The sequence below is a fragment of the Amphibalanus amphitrite genome, unplaced genomic scaffold (genome assembly GCF_019059575.1).
Source record: "Amphibalanus amphitrite isolate SeventyFive unplaced genomic scaffold, NRLGWU_Aamphi_draft 000262F_arrow, whole genome shotgun sequence".
In the NCBI taxonomy this organism is placed as follows: domain Eukaryota; kingdom Metazoa; phylum Arthropoda; class Thecostraca; order Balanomorpha; family Balanidae; genus Amphibalanus; species Amphibalanus amphitrite.
This window is the reverse complement of record NW_024881757.1, coordinates 108,588-127,720: the sequence shown is the minus strand read 5'-3', so window position 1 is coordinate 127,720 and position 19,133 is coordinate 108,588. Positions and strand designations below refer to the sequence as shown.

Sequence of the window (19,133 nt, the reverse complement as noted above, 5' to 3'; positions counted from 1 at the left end):
CAAAACTGAAACTTATTTTAACCTTAGGATGAATGATGTACCGGTGAAAAGTTATTAGGCTTTGTCAGCTCAGAGCTCATAAGCCTTTTGTTAATTTGGAGGACGTGAGCAAGCGATTTGTCAGGGAAATCACTGTGTCAGCGTCCAGCGAACGCATTTTAGGCCCAGCCTGAGTGGTTTACGAGGAAAATTCGTGCGATGTGACGCATGCTTTGCCACTTATATGCTACAACATTTGCACATATTATATACTCCTTTTTGAGATAGTTAATGCGTACTGATTTGAAAGCAGAATCAAAATGCATGGTTATATTCAAATAATCATGCATATGTTTGTGATGTTAACCAGTCTTGGAACCATGAAGCGATGCAGATGAGTCCCAGTAAAAATGATTCAATAATAGGGATTCAATAACAAGGTTTATTTTGTCACGCATCTTTACAACATATCAACATGCGTACACAGATGCATGCAGTGTTCGCTTTCTCGGGCGACAATTCTGCGGGAGCTGCAGGTTCGGCCGGTTCGAGCCACCGGTGGCACGTCCCCGGCCATTCTCAGGCCCGCAAATCATGGCTCCATTGAAATCCCATTTCGGGCGCGTTTCTCGTCGGAAATGAAATACGGCTAGGCCGCCGACGGCAGCCGAAAAGCAGCTAAGGAGACACCGCTCCACGTGAGAGCGGCTTAGCGCCACGGAGACGAAATAAGGACCGTAGTTAATGTGCTGAAAAGCTTCCTTGCTCAGAAATTAGGTTACCATAATTTGATTTAACGTTTTATGCAGCACCCAAAGTGAGCTTTTCATCCATCTTTTAGAGGACATCCGAGCTGTTTTCCCGAGGTTTTTTGCTGCGTTGGAAGCAAAATATTCCTTATACGAATCAATGACTATGAAAAAGGAACAAAGACAATAAACACAACTGTCACACAAAGACATCCAAATTCCTCATAGGCAACAGCATGCTTGCCTTGCAGTTTCCATTACTTTGTTCGAAGTGTGAAGTTAGGAACCTCTCATCTATTGCGTTAGTGAGAGCTTCATATCGTGTGTTCGTTCGGCGTTCCCTATATCAGCCTTGGAGCGGCTAAACAAATAATACAAAGAAAGAAGCGGAACTTTCATGACGTGTTTTGTGCCAATATCGCCCTGCTTTGATTTGCGATGGACGTACCGCTGTAATAACACGCTGAATTGCGGCGGCGAGGGCGTTAAATAAGCTAAACCGTCCGAGTTTCCAACCATTGCTCACCTGAAAACGAGGCACTTTGACATGTGGGGTCCGCTTCGCTTCACGCATTTCTCAAAGCAAGTAAAAAATGCTAAGTGCCAAAGGACCTTCGAATGGCCCTAAATTATCAGTCACTAGGCCAATACAAAGTATTTGCTTAATGGCTAGCATCACTAAATATTTGCTAAGTCTAGCATAGCTTCGGCTTCATGAAAATTTACTCATATTAACCCGCGCCCAGATGGGGTCTGCCGAGCAACGCGGTCTGATGGGGGGGGGGGGGCCATTTTGGCCCCCCCTCAGATCTCGAGAACCACGCAACATAGCGACAAGCGGTAAACGGTGTTGGATAGCCCCAACGGGGAACTACCTTGTGACCCAATTTCATTGACCTCGGTCAAACCGATGACGTCACAGGTCAGGTCAAAGGTCGAATTTTCAACGTTTACAGGCATTTCAAGAAATGCGTTGTAAAATCGAGTAAAATGCATTTCATTGAAAATCATCGGTGGAGAAATGTTCTTCAAACACATATTTTGCTATTTGAGGTCATTGATACCAGGTCAGGTCACAGAGGTCAGGTCACTGGGGGGGTCACAATATGAAAGTGTCGTGTGATACATGTTTTATGGTCCATTTTACATGACAAAGGCGATGATGTGGGTCAGACAGACTTTAGGGCCAGCTTAGGTCACGTTTTGGTCAAGGTCAGGTCAAGGTCAGGTCAAGGTCAGGTCAAATTAGGTCAAATTTCAAAGTTGATATTTTTGCATAAAATGGGTATCGATTCGATGCAGCTCGTCACGGGGAGTTCAATGGTGGTCTCCGTTTTGCGCTACGAGGTCTAGAATTGCTAAAATTGAGTTCAAAAATTTGACGTCATCAATTTTTAACAGTTTTTTGCTATAACTTGGCCAAAAAAAGAGGTATCGATCTAAAATTTGGTATGTATATCGAAGAGCGTAGGGACTATCACATATATTCCGTTTTTTTTTCGAAATTCGAAAAAAATTCGGAAATTTTTTGAGTTTTTCTAAAAAAAATCAATTTTTTTGATTTTTGGGGTCAAAATCCCAAAATTTCGAAAATCCGAGATAGCAGTTTTGTAGCGCCGTGTTTTCTCTACACAGCCACATAAAGAACTTTAAAATTGCTTGTTAAGTGTAGAATTGGTGAGCGTTTCAAGATGTCATGTTTTTTGCTCATTTTTGCTCGAACATGACCTCAGTTTGACCTCAATAACTCCTGACCTGAGGTGACCTGTGACTTGAAATTTTGTGTGAAGGTGTCAAATTGATGCCCGGTAAGGTACCCAAAATTTGGCGGCGCTGCGCGCCGCCGTTTTCCTCGCTATTTAAGAAAAACCACAGGGGGGCCAAAATGGCCCCCCCATCAGGGCGCGGGTTAACTTTTTTAAAGAAAGCATTAGCCAAAATTTCTGAGTTTCACCATATACATATGATGTGGTACTTACATATGTGGCGTCAAACTACGGGCTAGTGACGTCAGTGAGACGCTCTTTCGTTGCCTTGACCGCACTTAAGCTACAGCATGCTGAGCATCGTTTTGGCTCAATGACAATAAAATTGCGTCAATGGTTCCTAACCCTGAATATCTCTCGTCCTGAGGTCCTGAATGTTTCTAAGTTTATCATCGTTCTTTGCTTCCTAATTTATTTTATTCTTTAATTGCGACCGAGGGATTGAAGTTAAATTGCTTCTTTATTCGTGATGCATTGTGTGAAAAAATAAAACTCATATCAACATCCTACTGCACAGCACAGTGTTGCATTCTTAATTCCTAAATTGTGTTTCTTATAAGTGATATTTAACTTCTAAAATGACTAAGAGAGCTTAGCAATATTTTATCCTAACTTGCACACTACAGCATGTTGAAGTTTGTTTTTACTGTTCCTAAAATTCCCATCTCTCTGATATTTTTTTTTAACGCACAGCTATATAGTCTTCAAGACAGTCGATGAAGGAGCTTCAGGCACCATTGATAAGCTTTATGTTTGCGCTATGGAACAAACCACAACTCTGCAATGGTCAGTTACCAGTGAGCCTGCAATAATGTAGAATGCGAAACTTGTGAACCATGTGACGGGTCAGATATAAAACTTGAAAAAGTGAACAAGATTTTGGATACTCGAAAACCATCCATGTATGATAGGTGTCGTAGTCATTGACTTGTCGAGTACAGTCAGTGTTACTGCAGCAGTGGAGTTCCAATGCTCACTGCTCACACATCACCGTCGAGTTGAGCTGCTGCAGGCACTCCCCCACTCCAGTGTCCTCTCTAGTCTCTCAGTGGTGATAACTCAACGCGGTGCCGACGAATACCAACGGGTGCCTCGCGTCCCGCAGCCGTCTCCAGAGTCGCGCGACATTTCACCGGAGCTCCCATTCATCCCTCCATACATTAACACGTGATAAATGGCCTTATTTTCTCGGCCGCGTCCGTCCGCGCCCTGCTCATTTGCCTGCAGCAGTGAGGCGCGGCGGCGGCCGGCGCTTCAGCAGCCCGGGCCGGTGACGCGCCGGCCCGCTCCGTTCGCTCGTCTCCTCCACAGCTAAGCTCCAATCTGCCATTGGCTCGTTCCCCGGGGCGGGATACGGGCCCATTCGAGCTGATGCGATTGACATGACACCGGCCAGCCGCCGGAATGGGAAGGGAGAACGAGGAAGAGAGGGAGGAGGGGAAGGAAGGGAGGAAGGTCGAGCTGTGACGACTGGACTTATCGATCGATGCTGCTAGAGATGATAGCGCTGGGCGTTAAACATTCCTTGCAGGTTTGGATTGTGGGGCTTAACTGAGCAAGGTGTTTTGTCGTCAGTGAGGAAATGACACGCAACAGTCAATAGCGACGATGTGCGTCAAGTGTCTATAACAATCAATGCTGCTTATGCGCGTTACTTAGATGTAACAATGCTGTTCTTGTCCGGGGAACAGCTGTTGCTCTCGCTGCAGGTGCATTGAAGTCGTTCGGCCGACTTGAACTGAAGTGGGAATCGTGGCGTCTCCTTTGACCGTCCCTGTAAGACCTTTCCCCGCTCATAGGGTTTGTAGCGTCCCTGTCTGACCTTTCCCTCTCCCTGGCTGCAGGGCTTGTGACGCCTGTCTGTCCCGTCCCTTTCGTTGATATGGTTTAGTGCATCTCTTGTAATACGTCCCCTCCACTTTCTGCAGAGCTCGTGACGTTTTCTTTGACCGTCGTCTCCTCTTTCTGCAGGGTACGTGGCGTCTGCAGCAGAAGACGAGGATGCCGCCCCCGTCCAGCTGCCGGATGCACCGGAGTTTGACCTGGTCCACTCGGCCAACAAGACAGCCACCGTGGGCGGGTCGGTCATCCTCAACTGTCGCGTGCGTCACATCGGATCACTAACGGTAAGTACAGCCCAACGGAAGGTTCTTCACAGCTATCTGGCGCTCAGGTGAACACGCATCCCGAAGGAGCTGACATACTCCTATACCTGAATAGATAAAGGTGTGGACAAGGGATTATTGTTCTGCATTCGGTGCAAAGCTTGCCTCTGTGCGAAAGCTGCTAAAGTTTATTATGTATGAAAGTACGAATACTCATGGACATTCTTGTAAGTAACAATGGGTGTAGCTTCTATGGCCTCATGGGATGCCATAATCATTGACCAACTCATGTAGCTCGCTTCCGGATTGATCAATAGTGCGTGTAACAATGGCCAAATTTAGATGGCTCTCAGCTTGCAGTCATCTCTTATGACTAGTATAATTACGTGGTCACTGGAAGAAGATACACATGCATGGTGACCATCAGCCAGTGTATAATAAAAACAAAATAATAATAATCAGTGGTATGCGCTCAATTATTTTGCAGCGCATTTGCTTTTACATTTGGAATAGTTTCTTAAGGTTAGATCGCAGCATGGGAGTCTCGTTATTGATATCTCGTTATTGTAGAAAGATTGTTGCTCGTTACTGAAGCACGATTTTTAGCTATCACATAAAATTCATCCATTCTTTTAATTTTGAAAATGCAAACCTATGCTCATCATCATAGTCACGTCATTCCCATAATGCCGGTAATGCTGATATCCGCTTTGAGTCCGGATACCGCCGGGCCCACATCCGCTTCCGGTTCATTGCGCGCCGCGACATCCTATTCTGCGGAGGCGATTGACGCTATCTGCTGCCGTACGCGCCGCTGCCCCCAAACGACGGTCTGCAGGACGGCCTGAGGAATCGGCCGCGTTCCACAACGCTTCGGGCGTGGTTTTAGGGATGGACTGTTGGTGTGTAGGTGTGGACCCCCTTTGCTAAATCGGGAACCTCCCTATAGTAGGTGCGCTCGTGTCCGTAGTAGAGGTTACTACGACTGTCTCTTTTCGGCGGAAAAATCGGGCCCTCGGTGACAGTTGTGTGGTATGAACCAGTCTTCAGTAGCTGTTCCCTGTCACTATCTCCTCGGCAACATGGTGTGGTGAAAACCGGCCTTCAGCAGCTCTGTTCCCAGTCACAGTCACTCGACTTCACTTGTGTGGTATGTCCAGTCAACCTTCACCAGTCGCCACCTCTGACCAGGGCCTCGTTTCATAAAAGGAATTACTTACGGCGTTCCGTCAATTATGCCAGATTTGGCGTATTTGATGCCAATTCGGTTTCATAAAGCCGGAGACCGGAGTAATTCACGCCATCGAAATTACGGAGCTTCATTTACGGCAAATGCTCGATTCCGGACCAATTGATGCCATCTGGGTTTCATAAAACGACGTAATTAACGCCAAATATTTTATCAAGCTCTTGATATCAGTGGTGTAAACTACGCACAAAAATGTTGCGTGATTTTGAATTAATGTGAAGATTGGAAGCTAATTTTCAATATATTTTATAATGTTGAGCCCGGTGAGGAAGAAAGAACAGCCAAAATGAGAAAAAGAAACTGCAAATCTTCTGTATCAGTCGCTTTTTGTGGCCACTATCGGAATTTTGTTTATTCGCCGCGCCGCGCCACTTTCGTAGTTAGGCACTTCCGCTTAGCTGGCTTTCTGCTGTTTTTAATATATTGTTTTAATAAAGGATGGTCATCAATATCAATTTTGTTTTTTTCATAAATAATTTTTAAGATTTAAATTCAACATAATTGTTTTATAAATTCTCGTAAAAAAATAAGTGTTGACATGAAATTGTAATTTGTAGGACACTTGATAAATTACGGTAACTACGCAAATGTGCTTAGTTACGGAGGTGTAAACAATTCCAGTTGTGGCTTTGTGAAACGGATTTATTTGCGCTCCGTAGTTTGAAAGGGTGTGAATTACGGAAAGGTGTAAGTTACGGCAGAGTTTTATGAAACGAGGCCCAGATCGCAACAGCGGCCGTTTCGTGGTGTGAACCAGCCTTCACCAACCGAACCCGCTGACCGGCTCGGCCACAGCGACCGGAGTCAGAGCCTCGACCAGGTTCCCGGGCCGTAAAGAAGCGCCCCGAGGCGATACTGTCACTGCATGAGAGGATGCAGCTGTATTTTACACCACCGAGAAGAGATGTGTCCTGTAAATTGTTGGGTCTCGAGCTCCGGAGGCTACCATCGCTCGATAAAATGGCGCCCTAAATATGGCCGGTGACGCGCTGTATTCGGAGACACAATACAAAATCGGAGCGGGTATCTGGCAGGAAGTCAAAGGAATGCGAGATGGGTGGCTGAATCCTGTCGACTACTCGACTGACAGCTTACTGTAAAATGAAAAGTAGGCGCTATGCGTTGAGCACTGGCGTTTGAATTTACACCATGCCGACTAGGAATCAAAGACATACATTTCACACATTGAATAAAAATATAATTATCTATGCTATTGCGATATCAAAGTTATTAGCTCAGCGGTTAATAGTTTCGCTCTAGATATGATGATGGCAGACCTTTGACTCTCGCCAGCACATATTATTTTTCTTGCGTAACATCATCAGATCTATTCATTCCTGTTTTCGAGGCACAGTACCCCGGTGAACTGAGTTTTCAACGATTTTAGATCCAGGGTCGGTAGGGGTAAGAGAGAGAGAGAGAGAGAGAGAGAGAGAGAGAGAGAGAGAGAGAGAGAGAGAGAGAGAGAGAGAGTGAGAGAGAGAGAGAGAGAGAGAGAGAGAGAGAGAGAGAGAGAGAGAGAGAGAGAGAGAGAGAGAGAGAGAGAGAGAGAGAGAGAGAGAGAGAGAGAGAGAGATGGAGAGAGAGAGATGGAGAGCGAGATGGAGAGAGAAAGAGAGAGAGGGAGAGAGATGGAGAGAGACAGAAAGAGAGAGGGAGAGAGATGGAGAGAGAGAGCAAGAGAGAGAGAGAGAGAGAGAGAGAGAGAGAGAGAGAGAGAGAGAGAGAGAGAGAGAGAGAGAGAGAGAGAGAGAGGGGGGAGAGAGAGAGGTTATGCAGCGGAAAAAATGCATCTGTGCGCGGCACCGCCTGTTGCAGCTCGGTGATGCCCTGTGCATATCTCAGCACTTATATCTCCATTTGCTCGGCAATGAATATTGATGGAAGTAAATGTGTGTTCGGGTCGTTGCTACCGCTCTATCCAAAGGCATTTTTGGTCCGATTCCTGAGACGGAACTCTGGGAATGTCGGCGGCGGTAGGCTCGGTAGCCTGTAAAGGAGGCATTCAGCGCTGAGAAGGAAAATGATATACACGCAATATCATTATAAGCATGAAGAGCATTATGTAACAAAAGCGAGCGTTGCTTGAGTACTGAGTAGGTCTACATAGACAGACTGCGTTTTCCAAATAAGACGTATGAGATTACACTACATGCTATAGAAACGCGGACGGCCTGCCATCGTCAAAGTATGTTTGCCATTGGCTATTACATAACCTCACAGGCACCTGTAGTAGGTGAGGGTTGTCACTCCTTCACATATTTTCTGTGCTAATACGTGACATTTTCAGAGATAGAGGTCTGATTTTTCTTGTAACGTTTTTTTGTCATTTATGTCGACGCTCGCTGAAAATGTCAAGGATCTGTGTCATTGGCTTTTGAGGTCTAGCCTTTTTCTTCAAGTCATGTCTTGACCCAAATGGGTAATGTCCCATGCTTTGTTGGCTGGGGTTCTTGTGAACTATTGAAGCCTTTATTGCTGGTTTTGTTCAATAAGTTTCACCAACAAAACTCCGCCAGAACCTGTTATTGTATCCACTGTAAAACGTCGCTGATATTTCTAAGAATGTTTTCATTTAAGGTGTTTGCCAATGCGACCGAATACTTCGTTGCTCATAAAAATACCAACACTCCTTACGAACCGGCAGGGCAGGTGACGTGGGGCCATCGATTGGTAAATGTGTGGTATTTACCCAGCTAATTGGTCCATACATGTGCCGGCAGGTATCCTGGGCACATGAGCTGCAGGTGCTGGCCAATGGAATGCACGTGTTTGCCGACCCACGCCGGTTCAAACCGCTGCACCAAAAGTACAGCGACGACTGGAGTCTGAGGATCCGTTCGGTACGACCGTCAGACGCCGGATTGTACCTGTGTCAAGTCGGAACAACACCGCCCATCGCTCACTACCTCTATCTGACCGTTATCGGTGAGTACAGGGTATCTACCGAGTATCGAGTACCGAGTATCGAGTACCGAGTATCGAGTACCGAGTATTGAGTACCGCGTATCGAGTACCTCTCTCAGTTCTGAGCACTGAGTTCTGAGGAACGTGTACCGAGCACTTAGTACCGAGTACCGAGTACGGAGTACCTATCTGGCCTTAGGTCGTCAGAACTAGCGGAATGTGCCTGAAATGTCTCGTTAGTGGAATAAATGTCTCGGTATCGGAATTCCCCTATCTGGCAACGAGCCCTATGTAAACGGGGCTATTAGACGCGTTTACATAGGGTTTGTTGCAAACTTATATCTCCGTCCGTGATGTTGCAAAAGATGCCAATGGTGCTTAACAATTTACAAAATGATCCCCTCTAAATATTTGAAGAACACTGCATCGAAATTATCGCCAAATTAACGAGCTAGAGCCTCGTCAAATATGCTATGTAAACCGGGTTATTGATGGACTTCAGCGAGTGCCAGTCGCCACTGATTTTCACAACTCGGTTTTCCTCGTCTGTTTTAAGTGGATGACTTCTATGTTCGAATTACCGCTCTTTCCGTCACAACTGCGGTGCATGTCTACCAAGTCTCGATCCGAGGCCTGCACCGGGCATTAGGTGCTACATTTTTCTCTTTGATCAATGAATCTGACGGACACTCGCGTCCAATTGCATCGAATCAGACGTCAGCGCAAATAACAAAAACAGGACGGGGCAAAGGAGCCGTTCGACCGATACCAACAACAAAAAGTGACACTCTAAGTTTTCCCACTCGCGGTGATTAAAACTTGCCCGTGCCGCTGCACTAGACAGTTGGACAGTTAGTGTGCCTTCTGGCTACTGAAGGTCTAATGGTCCAAACTACAGGCCCATAGAGGATGGTTCATTCTCAGCAAAGTGTAGTTGTATTGTGCAGGTCAGGGCATTGCCACCGATAATTTTGAAATGTTTCGCACTTTACTGCAAAGTTTGGGCATTTCTCTCATATGAAATTAACTAAATAATGTCTACATCAATAAACTTTCGAAATAAATGAAAATTGCATTGCTTTACGTGTGTAAAAATTTAAATGGTATATCGCAGTTAAAAGCCTATTAACGTCTGCTAAGTAAGTACCGCATACCGTAATAACGTAAGTACCGATATGTCATATTAGCAGAGCTGTTTTAGCACCGCAGCTCCACTTAGACCCAGAACAGGCCCCATCACTCGACGTCCGACAGACACATGATGGCGTCACTGGTCCGACGTCTCTGATTGGCTGATTTCCTGCGGCCGGCGATTGGCTGAGTGCATGTCGCTGTCGGACCGCTTTCGCTGAGGCGTACTTCCGCTAACGCAGCAAAATCGGCGGACGGTTGAAAACTAGCTGAGCTTCTTAGAAATGTCATTGCTTTTTGTGATTTGCAACGCAACGAAATGGAAAGTCTTACGCAAAACGCAACGATAAACGAAGACAATGACTTCTTCAAGTTACACAATTACATCGTCTTGAGTCCATGCATTTTTTATGTTAGCTTCTTTAGCTAAGCGCACACAGCTTTCCGTTAACGCCATTGTTTTCCATATCTGTGGCTTTGTTTTTATTCGGCCACCCAAACCACGCATCGATAATGGCTTGGGCCGGCGCTTTGACAAGCCGAGCTGCATCGGCGGTGCTCGCTGTCAAAACACTGCGGTTCTGGCTGCCCTATAAGTGTGCTTGTGTGCCGGTGTGCCTGTGACAATCGTCACGGCCGTTCGACGCAGCCTTTCACCTGTCTATGGGGTACCGATGATGAGGTCCGCTGTAATATGCCCGAACGGTGTTGGCAGCCATTTTGTGTTTCTGATGATGTGTGACCCGTAATGCGTCGTCAGTCGACAACAACAGATGACTGATAACGCCATTTGGCTGCGGCGATCGGTAGGTATAGTTCCAGGGAATCGCCATGCGATTGGATCGTTTCCCGACGATTAGAAGCTGAGGTCGTGTTTCGTGGCTGATTTTCCGTCTTTGTGACTTGGCAGGTCGATTGTTAAGGTTAATATGGTTCTGAGTATGATAACTTGTAAACATAGCTGCGATATTATGGGAAACAGTCATATGATTGTATATGAGTCAGTCTATTCTTCTGAACATGAGTCACCAATACAATTAACCTGCGTTTTTTCATGCACCACATATCAAATGCACCGCACGTGCATTGTGCAATGTGAAATGTACATGCGAAAAAATAGATACAGGCATCCATCATAACCCGTGCGATAAATGCCCTCTCCCGGGGTATTCAGCCGATCTGATTATTGAATCAATGACAGCCGATGTATGTCGGTCGTGCCCTCTGGTGCTGTCTCCGGTGTGAGTTATGCACTGCGACTAATGGTGCAGTGATTAGCGCCACTTTAGCCGCGTCTCCGCGATGGCCAGTGCCGCCGGCCCTTCTCGCAGCCCCGTCGGACGTCGCTCTCGACAGCACGGATCGATTGACCCAGCAGGCCTGTGAGATGAGTTACCCAACTCGGCCCATTTCGGCCAGCCAGCCTCCCTCGCCGGCCTGGCTCTATCTGCGGTGGGAGGCAGGCATCGGCCGCTTCACCGGAGCTGACCGCCGCGAACGGCGCCAATTACAGCTCGGAGCAGCCGCCGGCCGAATAGAGAGCACCTCCGAAACTCCGTCGAGAGTCGTTGAAAGCATCGAATGCCAAATATGCCTCCCCGAAGAAAAACTTGGAGTAGGTGACTTTGTTTTCGCACGGAGCTCGAAGGCTGAGACCGACATTCAGGCGGCCGAGAGTCCAAAAGTGGTGAGCAGTACGAATAAGGACACCAACTGCCAACAGACGGAGTTTTGGCCCCAACTTCCTGCATAATGAGCCGCCTCAGGTCGTGGAGGCACGGCAGTGCGGCCCAGGCGCGCCTCTGATCTCCTGTATCGGTGACAATTAAGAGCCACCCCGAGGTCGGCGCCGGCAATCTCAACTTGTGATCTGATCAACAGCAGCCAAGTTGCCGGGTGCCTCGTCTGTAGAGGGCTCGACGCGACCCGACACTATTCCGGTGACAATCAGCTCGAGTCGTCGGCGGAAAAGTCAAGGTCAGGTGGGCCTTCGATTTATGCCAGCTAGGCTCATAACCGGGGCAGTAAATTGGTCTCACGGCAGATCGGACGTGCTGCACTACGCCAGCCTGATGCAGTGTCAGTCCTGAAAGCGTTGCAAATATTCCTGGGTGCCTTCGCTTGGCTCGGAACTCTTCTATTATATTTAGCTACGAGGCACTGGTTCTAGGCAACAGGGTATCCCTGGTTTTCCGTTAATAGAAGGGCGAACTTATACCCTCCATTTATGCCTGCCATATAGACTATAACAAAAATACATTACGTGGCATGTCATGCTGACATATACGCCATTTGTCTTATATGTTCGCTATAGGCTCCGCAAATATCTTTCAGATATTTAATGCAGATAACTAGAAATCCCTTTCAAAAAGAGATGGAAATGTAATATCAGTATTGTGCAGATAAGTGATAACCTTGGTGAGCAATACTATTCTCACACATGTAAGTACGACACCGTTCACATGCTTCCTGCAATAACATTATGTATGTCAGCTTTAGATCGAGCTTTTCAACAAGATTATTGAATGTAGGTACATACCTACTTACTGTAATGTTGTGTCCAATGTAGCTTCTGTAAATTTTTGTAATATAAGGATCTGTTTTCAACGATTCAGAATCTACATAAAATAGGGTCTCAAGGCCGATTTACTGTCACTCGGCTCACAGTGGATCGTCACCGCACGGCTAATAGCGTCAGCGTCACTCGTGAGACCGTCACCGTAGGTGCCAACTGAACAATGTGGACGATGCTCCGAGGAAATGTGTGTTTGATTCTGGTTGCCATTGATTCGTCACATTTTTATGCATCCAACTCACTAGATACTCCTTCTCACTATACATACATCATACTCACAAGTCACACATATGCTTATTACCTAATCATTAGATCCTAGGGCTACCAGTAACCCTTCAGGCAATTAGTGTTAAGTCTAGCTAATGTTGAATTCAGCTAATTGAACCTACATGATAAATTCGTGGTGGTTTGAATGGAAGTTAAAGGTAGTGTGCCACCTTTGAAAGATTTCCCATTTTATTTTTCCTAGGATAAGAAGCTTCTGTTTTTACCTAATATCGCAAAAAAAAAATCAAAAATGGGCCTGGAATAGTGCCTTTTTCGCCTAAAAGTTTATCGGTTTTTCGATATGTATAACAACTGTAGTGGGCTGACCTGCAAACAGGCGTCGGCAGCAATCGCGAATGCGGCGCACATGTGACAATAAGCAAAGGTCATTATAGAGTTACGACGTACGGGAATGAGTTATCAGCTGTCTAATCGTAGACAACACAATGTCGAGCCTTAAACTGTAAGCCTGTAGTGGTATTGTTTCTTTTATTTGGCTGTCGAGCATTATTTATGGTTTGAAATATGATTTTATGTAAAATAATTGATATGAAAAAGCCGTCTCTTAAGTTATGACCCCATTTCACCACACGCAAGTGGCAGAAATGACAATGATCAGCTGACGCATTTTTCTTGGCCGAAGTCAGAGCGCGCGGCCCGACGCACCACCACCGCACCACAAAGTATGAGCAGAAGCCGCGCCCAAAGCCAGGGCCCCGGTAACGTGAGGTAGCCGAGTCGGGGCAGCGTGCGCTGACCCAAGCCGGGGCCGCAGCTTTGGGCGCGGTCTACCGCATCCCCGCGGGCAGCCCCGGGCTATCACATGACACCGGGAGGACGCGCGGCCCCGGCTTGGGTCAGCGCACGCTGCCCCGACTCGGGTACCTCACGTTACCGGGGCCCTGGCTTTGGGCGCGGTCTACCGCACCACCTAACAGGCGTGTTCGAAACCGCAGGAGATGATGATGAACGGGTTTATCGAAACTTGATTGGATGAGCATATCGGTAATAGCGATTTCAGTGTGTGCATTTATTGTTCATAGTGGTGTGAAATGTGGTTGGGGTACGACCGACAACCCGTCGGGACGAATTTCGCACTGGGGTACTCAAAATTTGAAGAATTTAAAACGTTTCCATGAGTTTTGAAGGTATGGATAAGTTCTAAAAATCCGGTTCTCCTTATCTGGGCCATTAACTCCATACGGTCCAGGAAAGCTGGCACACTACCTTTAAGCCCTAGAAATATTTTAGATTTGACCATCAAGTGAGCAGCAGCAATGGAAATGTCAAATGCAGTACCCTTTTACTTATATTTGGACGGTGTGTGTGGGTTTCTATTCCCGCACTGTAGCTGATATTAGAGGCTCCTATAAAATGTTGAGTGCATTTATAACTGCATTGCAGCAATTCCGTATTACGTAATCTGCCAGCTGCTCTGCCATTCCACCAGCTCAGTCAGCGAAATATCATGTTAGCTTCAAATGTTCAAAGGATGTCGTAAGATGATCAGCTTAGGGGGAACAGTGTTGAAATTGAAGCAGCAATTGAAGTAGTTGAAGCAGGGTAAGAAGTAAGAAATTAGAGCACTCAGTTATGCGAGAATGGTTGAAGCACCTTTGAACATTATCTTCAAACATTATCAATGACATACAAGCTGAAGTTAGCTTTCCATGTCACTTCGGTTAACATGCATCAAACTGCAAATGCTCGCTTACTGACATGTTTGGTTACGTTTGTCAAAATTGCAAAATTTTCTCCCCCTTTTATAGCCTTTGTTCACCATTATATCAAGCACGACATTCAGTTCGGTATGTAAGTGCGTCGTTACTTTTGAATGAGGCCCACGTTATCGTCGATTCATTAGTATCAATGTTCGACTCGTGGTCGAAAACCTTGATTTTTATGACATTTTTAAACAAATGCGAGTGAAAAGAGCTCTCATCCAGTGTCATGCCAGAGCTGGAAAAACTTTTTTGGAAGGCAGGCACATGCTTACAAAGTTGGAAAAGGCTCAATATGCAATGCAATTTTGTGCCTGAATTCATGGAAGTTACATGAGGGCACTGTAACTGCAGGGGATTCTGACAAGAAAAAGTCTCAAAACGGACGACTTATCAGCCGATCGAAGATGAAAGAGGCAATGCTGGATTGGAACGACGTCCATCATAGCTGACGGGCGCTATTTCGGGCTGCTCTGGGCCAGCCGGGCCGGAGCGGACGGGCCGTTTGGGGACCAGTGTGGGTCAGCGGTCCGATGGCCCGGGGGCACGCCACGGGCCGGCGCCGGCCGTCTCCCTGCGCCGCTCGCGTGACCCGGTCTCGGCCGAGCCCGGGCAGCGGCGATCGGCCCGTCCGTTTTGGATAATGAGTGGCGTTTGAGGCCACTTGTGCCGTGCTAATGACGCTCTTGCGGCCGTCAGTGTCGCCGTAAGCTGAACCGTTGGCCCATCGACCGGCCGAAATGTTGGAGCCGGGTGAACGAGAGACCGGCATTAGCGCGTGACCTGGCCGGATTGATTGGAAATCACGGCCGTAGATCAGCCGGCGCCCCGTGCCAGCCCCTGGGACTGTGGTCCACGCCCGCGCGCCGCACGCTAATGCGACGGCCAACACCGGCGTCCTTGGGCGGCGGTGAATCTGGGGCGTGCTTTGATAGCAGCGAATCTGTATCTTCCTTTAGCGACAGACCCGTAGCGTCTTTGGCGACGCATGCTTTGGGAACAGACCCGTGACGTGCTTTGGCGACATACCCGTGGCGTCATTTAGCCACAGACTCGTGGCGTTCTCTATAAGTGGACCCGCAGCGTCCTTTTACAGCGAACTCGTGTCGTCCTTTGGTAACAGACCCTCGGCGTCCTTTGGTAACAGACCCACAGTGTTCTTTTACGGCGAACTGGTGTCGTCCTAAATATCGGCGGATTCCTGCTGGAGTGTTAGGTTCACGGCGCGCCGCCATTCTACCGACAGTTTTAGCCACTAACTCGGCTCGAGTGTGCTCGACGTGTCGGTTACGATACCGCTGAGGTGCCTCCCAGCGGCGGTGAACACTTCAACGGCTTGGTTCTGCATTCTGGGCAACAGCCAACTGTACAGTTTCTGTCTGAAAATGACATTAAAAGTGCTCGAAGTATTTTATATAAAAGAGGTTGAGGTAGACTTTGAAGAAATGAGACGACCAAAGATGATAGTTTTGGTATGAGATAGTGCAGGATGATGGTGTTTGTGGAAACAGGGTTCGATATCGTGTCCCAATAAATCGGTGAGATGCAGATTTGATTTTCACACGATCCGGGAGCTTTGTTTGGTGCATCATGGCAATGGGTGTTTTTTTATCACAATATTGAAATTCTTGTTTCAAATGAGAGCACACTAATTACAAAGTCAAAGGTGCATCAACCGGACCTAAGCAGCGTGAATGACACAGCTACAGAGCACGCCTTGATCACAGTTTTAAAATGTCCAGAGAGCATCTTTAATCTTCAGCTGGGTTGAATACCAACTGTCTCAGTGCCGTTTCTGTCTGTGACCCAGATCAGATGCCCAGCTGGACAGTTGGACAGTTGGGACGGCTGCTGATCCTCGCTCAGGGAGACAAGTGTTTATAGTGCTCACCATGGGCAGCCGCATGGAGCTCGGCTCATCCAGAACTTTATGAAGTGGGTGGTATGAAATTGAACATTGAAGAATTGATATCGATAATGAAAACGTTGTACACAATATTAACCCGCGCATAACTGGGGGGGGGGGGGGGGCTCTACAGAGCCCCCCTCATGTTTTTCAGCAATATCTTCTAAACCGTTTGACGGATCAACACGAATCTTGCGTTACCCTCAGAGGCATCAATTTGACACCCTGTGTTAAAATTTCAACTTTCTAGCTACCATAGTTAAGCCGGAAATGACGTCAGAGTGACGTCATGTCGGCCGATTTTCATGCAAAATACTGAAATACGGCAAACGCTCTCAAGAGCTCAGTTTTAAAGCTAGATCCATTTTCTTTGCATGAGTGGACTACAAATACACGTAGCTATCGAACTGTTATCTCGAATTCTCGAAATTTTGAAAATTTTGAAAAATATCAATTTACAATTACAAAAATATATTTTTTGATTTTTTTCAAAAAGTTTTTGACTTTTCGCAAAAACCGGAATATATGTGATAGAACACAAAATGATGAACTACATTTGCAAGTTTTAGCCCAATATCTTCAAAAATAGCCAAGTTATTCGCATTATTGTCAAAATTTTACAATTTTATGTTTTTCAAATCCATTTTTAGTACGTTTTTGACGTCTTACAGCAATATAAATGGCACTATCGTGTTCCCGAGCTCAAACTGCAACTGATAGGCACATTTTTTGTTGAAAAATTTCATTTTCAAAATTTGACTTTTTCTGACCTGAAAGTGACCTGACCTTCGGTAAATTCAGCTGACTGTCCTCAAATGACACAGACGACACTATTTTCGAAAACTACGAGTAAAATGGACCATAAAACATGCGTCACGTGACCGATACATGATATACAATTTTCGTGACCTAGGATGACCTGGCCTCGACCTTAAAAATTCGAAGTAAAAGTTCGGTACCCTCAGGGTATCTAAGGAATCCGTCAAGGAGTGCGCAAACCAAAAATGAGCCTGATCGGACCGGCGGTCCGGCGGTCAGAGCCTAAATTGTGAACTAACAAAAATGTCGATGATTTTTACTTTGACCTGACCTGTGACGTCATCGGTGACCTCGAGGTCAATGAAAATAGGTTTCGCTCGACAGTTTTTCCAGGGCTATCAGACGTCGTTTGAATTTTGACGATCGGCCCAGTAGTTTCGGAGATAGGGGGGGGGGGGCTCTGGAGAGCCCCCCCCCCCCTCAGTCACTCGCGTTATGGAAAATACCCCAGTCATGCGCGGGCTAATGAACTTAGAGCAGTGAAAGTGGCGGATGTCGTACCATCAGATTCACAACCAATAACTAACTAAACAGTTGGCAGAAAACGGAAATCGTTTGACCTCACATTCATCACCTTTGGCTGTTTTTATACCTGTCTCTTGGCCACGTGAGTCCATAGGTCATGACATAATGAAATGTAGGAATGATTAAATGAATTATTTACCAGGATTCCTTTTTCAAATTCACATCTCACCAGTAATGGCGTGTTCCATAGTGGAAACTCGTGCCGCCTTATTCGGCTCCGTCGATATTTCTTATCGTGACAGCCACGCGGCGGTCTGGCGGCCTCGCCTCGTCGCCCGACGTTCGGGACGCGCAGAACTCAATCAACTATGCATTAGGCATGGGCGAACAGGCCCGACCACCTGAATACTGCACTCAACAGCGGAACATTAGTGGCCACGTGTTCGGCCGCAGCCTTTGTCGCTAACGCGATCCGCCCCCGCGCTGCCGCCGTCGGCACTCGGGAACCAACACGGTGACATCCGGCGCCCGCGGACACCGCTCGCACGACCCCATAAGGTAAACATGGCCTGTGCCGCCACGAGACCGGCGGGTCCGTCAAACTACGGCTACCGTCAGTATCGTTACGCCGGTGACGGCTGCCATGGCCGGTCTAATGTAATTAGGACGTCTGGCGTGGCCCGACCGGCGTCATTCATCACAGCCAGATGACAGCGGCAATGTAACGGACCGGTCACAGGCTCGGCGACGGCCCCAGGCACGCACCGCTGACTTTGTATGAACAGGTGACCAGTGACGTCACGTAATGCAGCCAGTGACGTCACCTGACTAAGGACAGACGATGATATGTCTGACGGACGGTGGTGGACGAAGCATGATGGCGTGAGATCTCGAGTGGCGTTTTATGAAGTCGCCGGCGTCACTTCAGACGACAATGCATCTAACTCTGCAGTCTGCAGTCTGCCACTGCAGAGTGCAGGTGCTTCATCGTGACGGCATTATTTCTGACATCGGGGCATGCTTCAGGTGCTACCATACCAATAATCGTAATATAGTGGCAGCTTACCACAATCTATACGGCGACGAGTCGAGCGGAGTATGCTATATCGGACAGCACGCTACGTTCGCTGTGAAAAACTCAGCGACGGATCTTTTTTTAGTCATACCCTGACCCATCGCGTTATGCCAATTACGCCTATCGCCTTTGGGGAATGGCACTTCTATCGGCGACATTATGCCCCACTCCGGAGTCAATTATGTGTCGCTGTTTTGAGCGTGTTTGCTGTCACGACGGAGGTGGATTGGCCAATGGCACCACTGTTTGGTAGCGGCCTCACCACTAAATTGCGTTACCGGCGCAGAGAGACGCTACATCGACAACGCATTATGCTATGTGGGACTGTTTGTATAGGTTAGATTGGATTCTATCGCCAGTCGCACCACTTAGAGCACAATGAAGCAAGTGGCTAGCGAGGTGGTGTGTGTGGTAGTGGC

General features: G+C 47.2%; 1 protein-coding gene across 3 annotated transcripts in view; it reads left to right on the top strand.

Moving 5' to 3' along the window:
- LOC122386772 (Down syndrome cell adhesion molecule-like) overlaps positions 1-19,133 on the top strand; it is an 80,415-nt gene that overhangs the window by 37,766 nt on the left and 23,516 nt on the right. For all 3 annotated transcript variants that reach the window (XM_043376321.1, XM_043376323.1, XM_043376322.1), the window contains 2 exons: positions 4,466-4,620; positions 8,572-8,776. In XM_043376321.1, coding sequence (XP_043232256.1) covers positions 4,466-4,620; positions 8,572-8,776 — 360 coding nt within the window. The remainder of the gene's footprint in view (positions 1-4,465; positions 4,621-8,571; positions 8,777-19,133) is intronic.